Here is a 16,274-nt window from a genome sequence, read left to right as displayed (position 1 = left end):
CGAAAAACCCATCGCGAACCCCGCCGGAATTACCCTGTGGCAAGAGCACCAGTTCCCTCGATCTCCCGCCATGAATCCGGAGTAGTAAGTCCTCAAATTTCCAAATATTTTGTCCTTTCCTCTACAAGATTTGATTCGAAGACTGCTAGATTTGTGTGAAATTTCTCTAATTTTTTTGGCTTTTGATCGGTGCTCTAGGGTTGGAATAAGGTCTCGCCCGATCTGTAACTAAGTAATTTCTCCACTAAGATTTACTCCAGTTTGTTTATCTATGGTGCGTTTCTTAATCTCCTAGGCTCCTAGCATAGTTGATTGGAGCATATGGCTATAAACCTTAAGGTTGAAGGTTTAAATCTACCAGCTAATATTTTTTTAAGTTTTTTTTTTCTTTACTCCAATTTATAACTCCTTAATTTCTTATACAACTTTAAGGCTCCGTTTGAAAACTTGAAATTGAGGAGAAAGGAATGAAATGAAAGAGAAAGTTAAAAATTTTGATGTTTGGGAGTTTTTTAGTGGAGGAAAAAGAAAAGAAAAGAAGGGAATAGAAGGCAATAGGAGAAAAAAATTTGGGCTCCAATTCTCTCCTTTCTTTCTTCCCATAAATGGGAGGATTTGGAAAGAAAGGAATTGAAACTTAATAAATTTTTATAATATCTATTTTACTCTTAAATTAAAAAAGTACCAAATTAAAAGGATAAATATATCATAGGGCATCTTTTGTTTTAATGTTTCATATGTCATCTCCATCTCCATATACCCATCTGATGCACCTCTACGGAGCTCCATCTCCACAGCTGCACTTTCAGCTGACCCAGTCACTCATAACCCGGTCCGACCCGATCCATTTGCACCTCTACCTATAAACATACCCCTTTTATAATAAGGGTATTTTAGTAAAAGTGTTAAAAATATATGTTTTCTTTTTTTTCTCTCTAAACTCTCAAATAAGAGGAAGGAAAGTACTTTCTCTTCCCTCCTAAAACTCCCAAACAAGATGAGAGAAAAGTCTATTCCATTTCTTTCTTTTCTTTTCTCTCCTCATTAAAGTTTTCCTTTCTTTTCTTTTTTTCCTCAAAACTCTCAAACGGAGGGTAAATATGAGATCTTAGCCAAAACAATTGACTCCTAAGCAGGATCTTTGCAATCATTTCCTCGCAGTTGAACTCAAGCTCAAACCTTTCTAGAAATGGGTGGGGTCAGGTTGGGTCATGCCTCTACCTAAGCCTGGCTCGAATTTCTTACTCGAGCTTTAGGCTGGATTTAAGTCCAAAAATTTTATGAAAATAAGGCCTGAGCTCAACCTGAGCCTAGGGCCAAATTCGAGCCGAAGCTCAGTAAAGTGACTCGAATTAGGACCTACCTCCTTGACTCGAATTAGGACCTACCTCGAGCTCCACATCCTGCACTGGTTGGTGCTTGAGGACTTTTGACTCACCAGCGAGTATCCTCTCCTATAATAATCACCATTCCTAGCTCCCCATGCTTCTCCTCACTCTCCGGTGCTCCATCGCCCAGTCCTCCCTTCCCTCGGGCGATGACAAGAACAATAATGTAATGAAACTTCTTATTTCAACTCAACGAATTTCAACCAGATGGATTCGGTCCTCTTCATGCTGCGTATACTTCAAGCCAAGCCCCCGACAAACCTCGCTCAGTCGCGCCATCCATTGTTGAGCCTTTGGGTCGATCAATGCCAGCTCGGTATTTAGAGAGGTTTGGTGCAAGTTAAGACTAAAATATATTTGTAACAATCTAAAATCTCACCTAAAAAAAAAAAAGCCAAAAGATTTATTTAGGCTCCTCGACAGTATCTAAAATCATCTATCTTATGCATAGTTGATATGGGACCAAAAATACGAAGCTCTAGCATTCTTACTAAGCTAAGAATCTAAATCCATTCAAATTTAATCACAAATATTTTAACTTTTGATTCATCTAAGTGGACTCAAACTACAGTATCCCTTAGTCTACATGGGTCATGGGCTGAGTCTGCTCTAATACCATTCGTAATAATTCTTACTTGGATTTTTTCGGCTCTGTACAAGTACCTAAAATATATCCAATGCATTAGCCGATATGGAGCTAAACTTAGGCCAATATGGATCCTTACAATACTATTTGATTTTGGTTAGATCATACCAACTCATTGCTAGTCCCTTCATTAACATGGCATTTGGTTGGCCTTCCGAATAACATGATAGTATTGTTGGTCGGGTCATAAATTTTTTAAGATCAACCTTTTTTTTTTGTGGGGTACAATGGTTGTTCACACTGCTCTAGTGTGAGTGCAACCCATAGAGTCGAGAGAAAAAAAATGGTGCAAGGGTGGAGGGGCGGCTTCGAGGCATGTCCAAAGAAACTCTCTCGAGTAGTGAGCAATGAAGGAGGCAATTTAATTTGCAGTTATGTTTGCCTCTCGATACATATGAGCAACCTGAAATGAGTCACATTCTCTCGCTATCCTGTGAATATCCTGAGTAGTGGGTGGTCATCGCCCCTTCACTTCTTATTCCAGATCAACTCAACCACTGTCACTGAGTCCCCATCTAGGAAGATGTTGTCAGCCCCTAGAATACGCCTCGTAAAGATAATGCTCTCCCAAGCTGCCCGGAGCTCCGCACAAATGGCTATTATGTCACAGGTGTGATACCCTCCCACAGTAACCAACCTGCAATTGTGATCCCTGATCACAAAACCCATACCTCCTCTGTCTCCATCTGCCAACACATTGTCGTCGAAATTCACATGGCCGGGCAGGAGCTCCCAAGAGACAAGTGTAAATCTAGGCACTACAGCAGCGAAGTGGAAATTCCAGATGTCCCTAGCCATCTCGGATGAAGTCGTCATGGTCGTGTTGATGATCTCTATAGATTGGAGGAGAGCTCTATCTACCACAGCCCTCGGGGATGTCCTCCTACCTTCAAAGAGACGGGCATTTCTGTCCAGCTAGATGTGATAAACCAGTTAAGCACACATAATGCCCTACTTAGCAGGACTCGGTCTCCTCATAGCCTCTCTCAATTGGCGTAAAAGCTCCTCGGTCGACCTCATAGAGTGCGGCATGGGGAATGAAGCTCTCCTCTAAACATGCATTGTCCGAGGGCAACCGAGCAGCACATGACTGATAGACTCCTCCATGTCGGGGCACTTCTCACACATCGGCGTAATTCTTACACCCCTCCTAGCTACCACACTTCGGGTTGATAGATAGCCCTACGCCACTTTCCATATGAACAAAGCTACGTAAGGGTGGATACGCATCCTCCAAATCCACCCACCATCAATTTGTCGGATTGTCTCCCCTCCCATCAGTATTTGCAAGTCTCTAGCGCATACCTTCGTCCTTCCTGTCGAAATCCAGACCAATCTATCTGTCGTCTCCCCCGCAGGAATCGAAAGTGCCAAAACCCATACCTCCTCTCAAGGTCAACCTTAACATTCTTATACTGTCAAACAGCCTGGACTCGATTAAGCCTGGCCTTACTCGAATTAGCCGGGCCATGTAATGCGACCGTTTGACAACATATTCTCGGAGCTTTAGTTCGGCCACAACAATACGTGTGGAATGATTTACAGATCACAGTTACATAGTTCTCTAGGTATAATCTCCAGATATAACCCTTACCACATAAAACATATACCACATGACCTCCCTTGTTCCATTCCACAACCTGGTCTGTTTCCCCAGGCATATGCTCGAAACAAACTCATGAATCAAGAATCTACATTCTTGTAGTATAGGCATTCAATGCCTAGAAATCTCCCTCCAAGAGAGCAAATTGATTACAGCTAAGCTAGTCATATTCCACTATTAATTTCTTAAAGATCAAAGATTCTCCATGGTGCGCTGCTCGCACTGCAGCATCCGATGCAACGCTCGATGATGATGGCTGCTAGAAGCAAACTTATTAATCATGCATCTATGTTCTTGCAGTATAGGTATTAAATGCCCGAAAACCTCCCTCCACTGAGGGAGCAAATTGATTACAGCTTAACCAGTCACATTTCACTATTATCTTCCCTAGGATATCACTATTATTTTCTCCAAGATCAAGGATCCTCCATGGAGCGCTATTTGCACTGCACCGGATGGTGATGGCCATCATCAAAAAATGGATATCCATCAAAGTATGACATATAAAAACATCTTGTTGGATGGCCATCCATCTCCGGCGGTCATCAAGCACTATACCAAGCTCTACAGCACAAACCATGCCCCGCAGAGGATCCGTGCTCTTTCTGGAGAGGATCTGTGCTCTTTCTCGAAACCCATCTCCAGCAATCACAGCATCCTTACAGTACATCCCTAACAATAGGCGTGGAATGACATGGGCATGGAACTCTTAGTTCAACCTACAATATAGATAGGGTACCAAGACATCACAATATAACTAAATAAAAAGACAAATTTAAATAAGTTTACCAAAATAGATCATGGTAGTATTCACATACAGTTTAGCTAATAAAATTTTCACAGGTTATCCCTAGACACAGATACATGTCAATAACACATCATGTCCAGTGTTCGATTCTGACTCTCTAAAATTTATAAGAGCCAAAAGGTGAAAAACAGGGATAATCTTCTGCACTAAAACCCACAATGTGCAGTCCTGGGTGGTCCGGTCAGACGAAGTTTTCTATCCACGAAAAATATCTCATTCAGAAGCTGAGTATTAGCGCACACAAATTGGACACAGAATAGCTCTATGGCAGAGCCTTTACAGAAAAACCAACCGATCAACAAACCACGAACAATACAATCAGTGCCGAATCTTGTGCTGCCGGGCGTAGGAGGCATTGAAGGAGCTTCTTATGCCGTCAAAATTTTCTAGAAGCATTACTGCAAGGAGTGTTGGTTGTAAGAGCAAAGTCAGGCATTCTGGTTGAACTTAGAAGAATCGCCTCCTGAAATTTCTGGTAGTTGCCTGGTACGAACGCATGAGGAGTCCAATACCAATTCCTATTCCAACACACATTCCCAATCCTATCCCAACACCGACTCTAACACCAGCATTGAACCATGTTAATTGGCCATCATCATCCAAGTACCAACCTTCAGGATAGTATCTATGACCAACCTTGATATTTGGATCATATTCATCAATCTCTTCTGTAACCTGTAAAAGCCGTACAGCTTTGATTAGTTCCAATCATCTTATAAGTTTAAATAGATGATATATGAACAAAGCAACAAGCAAGAAAATTGTCTACAGCCATTGATCATACAGCAAAACAGGCAAGTAATTTTAGCTGGTTCATTGGCTACACAATTTAAGTTCCAAACATCCACCTACTAAGCTCTCTTCTCGCCTTGGTGCCTAGGAGATCCTCCCCTCAGTAGCCTTGTCAAGGCACCCTCTTCCTCTTCTAAATCCTATGTCCACCTCCTTACTAGTACTATTAGGTTCTATATTAGTGGAAACTCTTCACATAATCACTCAAACCAAGCGCATAAGGAAAATTACCTTTGGCACATTATCAGAAGTGTCTTTACTTGAAATATATGCATGGAGTTTAAATTCCTTCATCTAGCCTTCCTAGGATTATGAAGCCAATTTTTCAAAGATTTCCAAATGCTAATAATTAAAAGCAGAAACTAACAGAAGTCTCCTCACACTAGAATAAATCAAAACAAATGACTATATATTATTGAAGTTTCCTGTACCAGCAGAATCTTCAAGCATGAAGAATCATCAAATCTTGCCTCTCTTCTTTGTCCAAACTTTAACCAAGTTTGGGGAAATCTTTGAGGTTGCTTTACAATTGAGCTTAAACAACACGGCCAAGAAAGTTCATTTATCCATCAATTTGCCAATTAAGTTTTAAGGTACGCCCGTCGCCTGCCCTGTCCAACATAATTCAGGACTAATCTATAGAGAGGTGACATAACAGGACCTGATCAGAAAACATTTGCAAGGTCTGCCCAGACCTGGATTTGAACCTGCCCTGGACATAGCAGGCCCTAATCTAATTGAAATTTGGGGTTATTTTCAGGTTCAAATCAAGCTTAAAATCAGGCATAGTGAAGTTTTTATGAAATCTAAGCCCAAGCCTGGCCCCAAAAAAATAGGCTTCATATTCTTTGGCCCACACCTGGCCCAAGTGCCTGAAATCTGAGCCAAAGCCTATATTTTTCAGGGCTAGGCCTTCCAACTGATCAAAGCCAGCCAAGTTCATCGACACCCCTAGTACCAATGCATAATCTGTTTTTGCTCAAACATTAAAACATTATGTGAAATTTCAAAATATTTCAATTTACATAGTTCAACTCAGTCCCCATATTAATGGAAACATTATGGGTTGCAATCAGCTTTTTTACATGGAATGTCCTCATTAAAAAGTTGCATAACTTAAATATCCCCAATGACCAATCGGCCATTTGAAATATGAACCAGATTTTACCCTTCCTTTCCTCAGAATCTAATGGACTATGTACAAACCAACACCATTTAGCTGTAGAAACACTAAAATACTCTTATCTCATGTGCAAAGCCATGCTACTCTCTAAAAAGGTACTATTCTTCTTTCTGAAAGAAAAATCAATCTAATTGGTCTAGGCTTTGTAAGTCCTTTGCCATATTCTTCTGTTAAGGAAACCTCAGCCAACATAAGCTTCATCATATTTTCTGCTGTATCTTCCATTAACATTCTTGAAGTACCTCACCACAAAAACCTAAGCTCCCGTCTTAGCAAGGAATCTTCATGCTATCATGCACACATCGATGCAATTTTTATTGGCTCCTAATCACTTGATCCTCCATCAGTGCAACTCCAGTGTCTACATGCATATAATTACTCCTGTCTTTCCTGATAAGATTAACATCCATGTCAATGCTCTTCTCTCTGCAATACAATGAGCTTGTTGTATGTGAATCCACATTTCTGTCAGCATCCTCACCCAAATGAAATAGTTCCTTATATTTCGTGTATGTATAATACTTGAATGATATGGTTAACAAAAAAATATTGCCTTGTGTAACAGAATACACAAAATTTTATTTGCCTGACATTTTCACTGGAACTTCAAAGAACTCTCCCCTTCATCCGCCTGACGACCTAAAAATTTTTCCTCCCAAAACTTTTGGCTTTGCATCTAACATTTGGTGTCATATATATAGTCTATTTATTTTACAAGTACTATAAGCAAATGAACCATATATCTTCACAAAGTTCTCCATTTCATAAAAAATGTATGTGCCCTCTAGTGACAATAGAAGGAGGTCTAATCCTCTTATCTACATATACATATTACAGGTTTCTTTCATGCATATGCTCTTAATTCCGTTGTTATCCATAGCTATGACCAACAAGTCAGAAGTTCACCTTTATAATGACCTAAAATGGTTCTACATTCATCAATCTTCCACTAAATATGTTGAGAACTGAACATAATTAAGCACATAAATCTCAACATGCTATGGATAATGGAACTACAAGGATCTTATGATCAAACTCGACCTTTCTTTTTTGTGTTCTATGATAACTTTTTCCAAATAGACAAATTTTGGACATCTAAGGATAAAAATTGAGGAATGTCCTTCATCCTAGCTATTTCCAACAATCTGCTAAGTGGACCCTATCTATGTGCACATTGTGTGGATTCTGTCTGTGCGCACAATGTTCATAAAGAAATCTCACCCAGGAACTAGTTTTTAGGGGTCAGAGCCTGTTTGGGGCAGTAAGAAAGCATAATGCCATATGAAACCTCCCTCACATGAGCATATATTATTTTTAATAAAATAAGGTCAAAGCAAAACACCTAGGTTTCATGAATTCTATGATTGAATCACCTCTCATACTAAACTCCCTCCCTTCCCAACGCACCTTCTATGATTGGGTTTCCCAATTAGTCACCACAAGAGTCTGTTTGGCATATCAAAGAACCAACATAAGATGGCACAGAGGACCCCTTAAAAGTCCCCCCCAAAAAACAATATATGGTAATAATAGATGCGTGTCAAAACCTATGAGTATGATGGCTTGACTGAAATACCCAATATCCCTAATATTCCCTTTAGACAACCTCAACTCCACCACACCCCCTTCCTTTCCAAGCTTAGGCTTTGTGAATAAGTTCATTGAATCCTTATGTGATGTACAAAACTCAATATACCATTTTTAACAGGATAACTTAAAAAATGCTAAAGATGGAACGATGAATAAAATTTCACAAATACGAGGCACCTATTTATCTTTTGAATGCACAAATGTGATCATGCAAAATGAACTTAGACTAAGTAACTCTACTAAAATAGTATTCAAATATCTTCAAAAGGGCAGCCCAGTATACAAGGCTTCTACCATGTAAGGTTGGGGAGGGTCAAATATATATCGCCTTAACCAAGAAATGTTGTACCAGCCCGTACCGTCCGATTCAGCCCGTACCGAACCGGTCTGGTCTCTGATTGGTCCGGTTCAGCGTTAAAAAATGGTTTCGCCCTTGTGGAGCCGAAACCCAGCGTACCGGACTGAACCAGATGGTTCCGTCCGATATGGCTAGAAACCGTTGCGAACTGGTTCGCACCGACTCCGGTGCCACAGCGCACCGCATGCGCTATGTTAAGGCGACCGATTCGGACTGGTGCTCTGTGTTAAGGCGATCGGTTCAGTACCAGTCCAATAATCGATCAATACAGCTACCGGTTCTACGATCCTTGGCCTTAACCCTACATGCAGAGAGGTTGTTTCTATATTTCGAACCCGTAAACTTCATATCATAATGAAGCAACTTTACTGATGCGCCAAGATTAACCCTCCTATTCGAATGTCTTCTAGTCTTAAAAACTAGCTACAACTAGCAAGACTACTTATGATAATTATGAAAGCATATTTGTAGCCAGTCTTATATTAAGATGTCTATGGATTTTAATATTTCTTTTACAAGAAAGGGTAGAAATTTTAACAACAGACAACCACATCGACCTTGCCTGTTGATTAGGACTTGTTTTTGCATGTATAACCTTCTTCAAAAATTAATTAATCATTTTATCAGTTGCTAGTCAATTCCTTGTTATGGATGATTCATCGATGTTATATAGAAGAGGTGAGTTGATTAAACAAATCTATCTTATGTTTATGTCATTCCACTAGAACATCCAATCAACATGACGAGATATGAACACAAACGAGATAATATGGCAACATCAAGCTGTAACGTGTAAGCCTATAAAGTTTCATGTCATTTTGTCAATGCCAAAACCATGAACTCCCACTGCAACACAACCAAAGTAGGAAAGAATATATATCACATCTAATGATTGCCATAGATTGGTAATCTGTAACTAAGAAGGTTACACTAATGCACCAATATGGCTTCTTTCATAACATGTATTACCCATCTTAACATTTTTCATTCTTCATAGTACTTTAACAATTTGCACCCTTGGAACAACATAGGAAATGAAAGATCAACCTGACAATTGCAAACTAAGCATTATAAAATAGAAAAAATTGTATTAGAACTGTAAGTAACCTTCACCCCCTTTCCCAATAATTTGAAGCTGGCTTTATGTGTCCTACAATGCAAAGTCTACATCAAATAACACTGAGGTGCCCCGACTAGAGTGACAAGAAGACAAGAGCCCGCACCAAATACCTATCATGCCAAAAGAAAGAAATGGGTTCTTATCAAGGCTTGTTAGGCTGGGCTTTTCAGCCAAAATAAATTAATCTTGGGCAAAACCAATTGGACGCTAATTTCAATCAGCCTAGTGGAAATGACTATTGGTTTGCATATCTTATCCTCATGCAGCTTGTGAGTTTTGAGAGTATCTTTCTGTTATGTTGCATGTTCACACATTGGGCATCCACTTAGCGGTTAATTTCGTTTCACCGTGTAGTATGAGCAAATCATAGGGAGTTCATCAAACCCATGTTTGGATGCTAGGAGAAGCTTCAAGCCATGGAATTTGTAGCACCACCATCCTTTATGCCAGTGAATTGAGCTTAGCAAACACCAAGACTGCTGGAAGTTATCATGACCAGCTTAGTGGACTTGCTACTACATTATCTAAGATGTGAAATGAAGGGAAACTAATGCATTATGACCTTCCATCAAGATCATTAAAAATCAACCATCTGTCATACGCCATATGTTATCATGCTTTTCTCTCCTCTGGCTTTTAATAGTAAACCTACTAGCTTCCCTATTGGTTCTCACTCTTCTAGCTTTTGATGAAATCTGTTATAAATGCATCTGACGGGTAAAACAGATTCCTGCAGAAATGGACTGGTAACCATCCTACTTGCTCTTTCTCTTGCAAGTCTAGCAGCTCGAATAATATGCTTTGCTGAAATTTTATGGAGGAGAAGGCAGTTAAATATTCCCTTAAGTCTTATCACGGATATTCTTAGACCAAGCATGAAATGCTCAAGCAATGCTTTCTTAAAACCTCTGTTGAGCAAAGTTGTCGTCCGCTCTCACTTCTAACAAACAAGAAAAAGCTTATAGTTAAAAAGAAATAGCTGTTTCACTATGATTTAGCAATGTGAAATGGGGAGGAAAACTGCAAATTGCAAGGAATGTATTTAAAAAAAAAAAAAAACAACTTACAGATGATGATGATGTTCTGCGGTGAATCAACCCTTCATTGCTTCCCTGCTCCCTCCCAGCGGTCTCTTCATCCTCCGGTATCGCATCCAGCGCTCCTGGCCTCGCGGCCTTCCGCCTCGGGCTGAGCTGAACGGTCTGTGTGAGTATCAAAGGAACCCCTGCATAGCACCCGGCCACATAGACCTCGATGGACGGCGACGAGATCCCAAGCTTGGATTGCATGAACGCAGAGGAAGCAATCGATGCAGCAGAATAGCAATCCATGCTCCACCCGGTCTTCGGATCCTTATCGCACGACCCTGAATGGTTGTCGAACCCAATTACCCCATTGCTCCACGGAGCCTCCACCCTCCCCAGAGAACCGCAGAGGATCAAATTGCCCCTATCATCGCAAACCTCGAAATCGACGGCCCCGGTGAGGCGGACGCCCTCGGTGCTGACGTAGGTGACCTCGGCGGCGTCGCGATCGAAGCGGTCGCGGCGGAGGGGGAGGGAGGTAGGGTCGGAGTTGGGGACGCGGGCGCCTTTGATCTCGAGGGCGGCTCCCATCTCGCGGCGGAGATGGGAGAGGGTGAGGCGGGGGGGCACGGCGTCGGCAGCGCAGGGGGTGATGCGGACGTAGAAGAGGCGAATCTCGAACCAGGAGGAGGGGGCCGGAGCGGCGGGGGGGCCGTTGGCGAGAAGACGGCAGAAGTTGCCGGCGGCGTCGGCGGTTCCCCGCCGGGGCGGGGGAGGCGATGGAAGGGAGATCGCCAGGGACGGCGAGTGGTCTTTCTTCTCCTCCGACGTAGGGGACAAAAGATCCATCATCGCCGCCCAATCGGGCCGGATTCAGCGCCCGGACGACGAAGGTTCCACCATGGATTCCAATTTCCCCCTCGTCGTCTTCTTGCCCTATGATTAGATGGAGAATTAGGGTTAGGATTATTGTTATGGTTCTTGGAATCGGGGTGGGGGAGCTGGGGAGAGGACGAGGGTGTTGGAGAGAAAGGGAGGAAGTCGAAGGCGAAGAGAGGAAGGGAGGGTCAAGGGAGAGAGGGAGCAGCGCGCGGCGAAGACGAAGGGAGGGAAGAGCAGCGCGCGCGGAGCAGCGGCGATTTCACGACAGGAGGGTGGTCTAAATAAATCACAGCTAAGACTTGTTTTCCGCTGTTCCTATCTTCCGAATAAGCTTATGTAGGACCGCCAATAGAGACAAAAGTATTCAATATCGTTATTTTTGAAACCGGAGTGGAATTTTGTCTGATTTCAGGGATTATACTTCCGGAGGAATAATGGAAGCAAAAGGAGATATTTTTTTGTATAATTTTTGAGGCAGAGGTCCGCTGTCAGACGAGGGGTAGAAAAGCTTACACGAAGCGGTTCGAAGTCAAAACGTCGTAGGGCCCGCGGAGAAACAAGCATGTAGAGATTAGGTACCGATTTGAAACTAACTGGTTTTAGCAGGGTGTGCAAAATAATCAATCAAACCATGAATCCGATCCGAATCCATCTGTTTCTAACCGATCCGACCCAAACCTATGTACATTCAAACAAATATAGTCCCATCCATATGTGTAGACAAATATAGACAAATATATATATATATATATATAACCATACTCGACCTATATGTATATAGAAAAATATATATCTTAATTTTTTTTTATATGTGGAGTCTTAGTCCAACCTATTTAGTCCAATTCATTGAATATCAATTCTATTTAAAAAAAAATTTATGTTTAGACTTAGCCCAATCCATATAGCTCAACTCATTAAATTCAACTTGATAAACTAAACCGAATGGAACCGATTTTTTAGGGTCAATTTGAACCCAATTTAAATAGATTAGTTATGTTTCCGTTTCAATTTTAGGAAACACTTAAGTCGGTTCAGTTCCAAAAATAACCCTAAACCAACTTGGCCCGAACAATGCACAACCCTAGCTTTTAGAATTGGACCAGAAGTGTAACCAATTTAATGAGGAACCAGTCGCTGGTCCAATTTAGTTCAAAGTATCTTTTAAAAGTGGTCAAAACTTGGTTGAACTCAAGAGAACATGATGAATCGGTTAGACTAGTCGCAAGGTTCAATTTGACCTTTTTTTTTTGGACTTTTAACTCAAAATTTCTCGAGCGAAGGTCCAAACAGTACTCACCAAGTCGTTCAGCGATAGCAAAACGCAACACCTCGCAAACTAGTTCGGAGACATGGGTGGTCTTTGCGGCATCTCAATGAAGGGTTTCACAATGGCAATCTAGTCAAGCTCGTGAAAGTCACTTTTCGTAAAGTCGGCCTGGTTGTAGAAGCTAAAGATCGTGATGACCTGTCAGAAGTTCGTGATGGTGTTGGAGAAGCCACCGAGACCATGGATGGAGCTGGGGTTGGAGACGTGAGAAAGATGCTAAGGTGACTGATGAGGGAGCTATAGGTAAAGGTAGCATAGTCAGTAGACTGCTTACCGTCGAAGGCTAGGAAATGAATGCCGAGGGTGACGACGTGGGTCGCAATGGTGGAGTTAAAGATCCCCACCTTGTCGAACATGTGTTGCTAGATGCCAATGTAGGCAAGGGACCAAGTCATGAGGGTGTTGTTGTGGACTAGGGTTTTGGTGAGGCACAAATCTAAGGTTAGGGATCTAGGGTTTTGGAGTTGGCCTCATCTTGCATTAGTGGAGGATTCGAGTTCGTGATCGAGCTTGAGCTGAGAATGGAGAGCATTGAGGCTGCAAGATTTGGAAGAGATGAGGTCTATTTCTAACAAAAGGGGAGAGAGGATCAGCCAAGGGGAAGAGAAAGAAAAAGGGGGAGACAATGTCTAAGGCCTGCGTCTCAGTTGAGAGAAAGTTAGGGCCGACACAACAGATGCCTCTTTTCCTTTTCAAGTTGGCATCATATATCAGTCATTAGATATGTGATTAGTGGCTAAGATACAAGTACCCACTTCTAACTATAGAAATAATATTACACTAATGTATCTTGCTAGAAATTAGAATAAAGAGAATAACTAGTGATATTTTTTTCTATTTTTCTTGTTTTTAGATTTTTTTAAAAAAATATAAAAATATAATTATGATGTCATAATAATGTTTGTTGATGTCATCGATTAACTCGGGAAGACAGCTTGCCAGAATATTGTCCAATCAAGTTTTAAAAATATTGTTTGATCCAAAAGGATCACCGAACTCGATGTGGACCACTTTGGCCACTATAGATAGGGCTAGACAGGTCCAAGAGTGAGATCCACTATATTGGATGTCGAGTCGCAAGCTAAACTTTCGAATGCCATAACTTTGTTATATTATATCCAATTAAGATGATCTATTTTTAAAAAAAATTGATAACTTTTCAAGATCTATAATATGGTGTCCCACATAAAATTGAGCAGCATCCCTAGAAATCATGCTCAAATTCTACCGTTTGGATCCTGAAAGAGGCCGGTCAAACTAATTCTTTTTTTTCAAAAAAAACTTTGATCTGGCATATCTTTTAATCCGAGAAAAATCAGACAGAGCGAAAAAAATAAAGTTGATATAAAAGTATAGATTTACCTTTTGTAGACTTCTAGCTTTTTCATATTTATTTATACTAATCATGTCTATTTTAAAACAAATGAGTCTTATTAGAACTAGAAAAAAAATCTGATCTAAATTATACAAGGGCGAAACTTATCATTATAAATAGAGGCTATGTATCTTAGTTTTATGAACATCAATAAAATAAAATGAGACACAAATCCTACTATCATATTTTTTTAATATTTTTTTATTTTTTTGAAAGATTTGAGTTGAGCTGGTTGAAAAAATTCTTTCTTTTCTTTTTTCTATTGAATCACTGTTTGAGAGTCAAATGACTATTCCAAGATTTTACATAACATCGTTATAATTATTATAATGATTTTGATGGCCTCTTATTGTTTTGTATTATATGTTAGAATTCTCTATGTGCTATCAAATGATCGATCTACTCAGGCTTAGGTAAGAGGAAAAAAATAAAATCGTAGAGTGAGAAAGGAGAGTAAGTATATCATAGTGGTTATGTGTGTGTGTGTATATATGTATTTGTTTTTAGGACTATTAGATAAACTTCAAAGGTTACATAAGGCTAAAGTCCCTGGAGATATGAGTACTTAAAAATTCATTGTACATACATATGTATGTATGTAATAAGAAACCCTATAGCTACTAAACTATATTTGGGAGAAGAGAGAAGAGAGAAAATAGGAGTAGAGTCCAATCTATTTAGAAGTTGAATCAGATAGTTCAATCTTTTTGCAAATTGAATTAGGGAAAGATATATAGAAGAGAGAAGAGAGAAGCAATATAATAGAATCCAATCTATTTAGAAGTTGAATCAAATAGTTCAATCCTTTTGGGAATCGAAATAGTGAAAGATACAGAGTCCAACCCATTTGAGAGTTGTAATTACGATAAACATAAATAGGAGAAAAATTTTTGGTATAAAAAATAACAGACATAATCAAATAAGAGAGAAATTCCTGATATAAAAAAAAAAGAAGCCATATAGATGCTGGTCTTAGTGACACTAGTATTAATATACTTGATCATCATTAAAGTTTATTGTTTAATGTGAAATGGATATTAATAATGTTGGTATTGATATGCTCGTCCGTCTATTGTATTTATCTAAATGGAGGTTTAACTTATCTTATGCTCTTCATGACTTTATTCACCGGTATTAATAATACTAGCATCGATGTGGTCGGCAATTATTAAATTTTATTACTAAATATACAACAGAAATCTTGTTATTGAAACTTTTTATTTATTTATTTCTTACATTGTTATAATTGCATTTTAAAAATAATTGGAAGTGGGGAAGGAAACCATACCCGTGCATCGCTAGGGGCCACTAATAAGAGGAGCTTTTGCATGGAAGCTCTTGTATAAAGTTCTTCAACATAATAATGCTAGTATTAGTGACGAAAGTTTCTGCTCAGTTATCATTAAAGTTTGTTGCTCAATGTATAGTAGAAATTTAGTTATTGAATTATTTAATTTATTACAATTTGTTATACTGCTATATATTGCATTTCAAAAATAGTTTAAAAAAGAAGAAAAAATTGTACCTGCACATTGTGCAAGTTACATTCTACTATCATTTTTATATAGACAATATAAATGATGATCAGATAGATGGAAGACTACCTGCATTGAAATATAAATACATATATTTTCGATGGCTCTCATATTTTGAATCTACTGTTTCATGGCTAAGAAACTACCATCATCCTAGGTTTTGGCTATTGTAATGCAAAAAATCTTGAGCCATGCATTCAATACTCCAAATTGCTAATCATTATCTTATTTTGCATGCAACATGCTTACTTCAGTTTGCATGCGTGCAAATGTGCATGTGAATGTGTGTGCTCTGGATGGGCGGTTTGGCAGAGGAAGAGCTAGCATGAGGTGGCACTCTAGTTGGTTCAATTTTCTGGACATAAGAAGCTTATTTACCATCTTTATTAGATTAATTATGGAAAATATATACCAAATTGAATCACAACAATCTATTATAGTCACAAGCATCACATTTACTCGAGGCTAGCTATAATTAAGTGAGATACTTAATGCCATTTTGCATATAGCATAGAACCAAATGAAGTTGTTTCCAAACATATGCTTACAAATCATCCAAAATCATATGCTCGCTAAACATTTTGGATTGCATAGCTGTGAAGCTTCTCAATCATTTTAGTTTAGCCAAGAAATCTGTCTATG

At 39.6% G+C, this 16,274-nt stretch overlaps 1 protein-coding gene across 1 annotated transcript; it reads right to left on the bottom strand.

Annotated features, from left to right (window-relative positions):
- Positions 1–4,391: 4,391 nt before the first annotated feature.
- LOC103715806 (uncharacterized protein At1g01500-like) lies at positions 4,392–11,659 on the bottom strand. Its single transcript, XM_008803563.4, has 2 exons — positions 10,556–11,659; positions 4,392–5,120 (listed from the first exon to the last, which is right to left on the bottom strand). Exons 1-2 carry the CDS (start codon positions 11,363–11,365, stop codon positions 4,893–4,895), a joined length of 1,038 nt encoding a protein of 345 aa, XP_008801785.2. The 5' UTR covers positions 11,366–11,659; the 3' UTR covers positions 4,392–4,892.
- Between the last annotated feature and the right edge of the window lie 4,615 nt (positions 11,660–16,274).

The sequence above is a fragment of the Phoenix dactylifera genome, chromosome 18 (genome assembly GCF_009389715.1).
Source record: "Phoenix dactylifera cultivar Barhee BC4 chromosome 18, palm_55x_up_171113_PBpolish2nd_filt_p, whole genome shotgun sequence".
Classification (NCBI taxonomy): Eukaryota; Viridiplantae; Streptophyta; class Magnoliopsida; order Arecales; family Arecaceae; genus Phoenix; species Phoenix dactylifera.
This window is presented reverse-complemented; position numbering and strand designations above follow the sequence as displayed.

What these genes read in the sequence shown, in the direction of transcription:
- LOC103715806 (XM_008803563.4), bottom strand. Translation starts at nt 11,365, where the DNA reads ATGATGGATCTTTTGTCCCCTACGTCGGAGGAGAAGAAAGACCACTCG. An exon ending in GCAGAACATCATCATCATCT is followed by an intron (nt 5,121 to 10,555) that starts GTAAGTTGTTTT and finishes CGGCTTTTACAG; the next exon opens with GTTACAGAAGAGATTGATGA.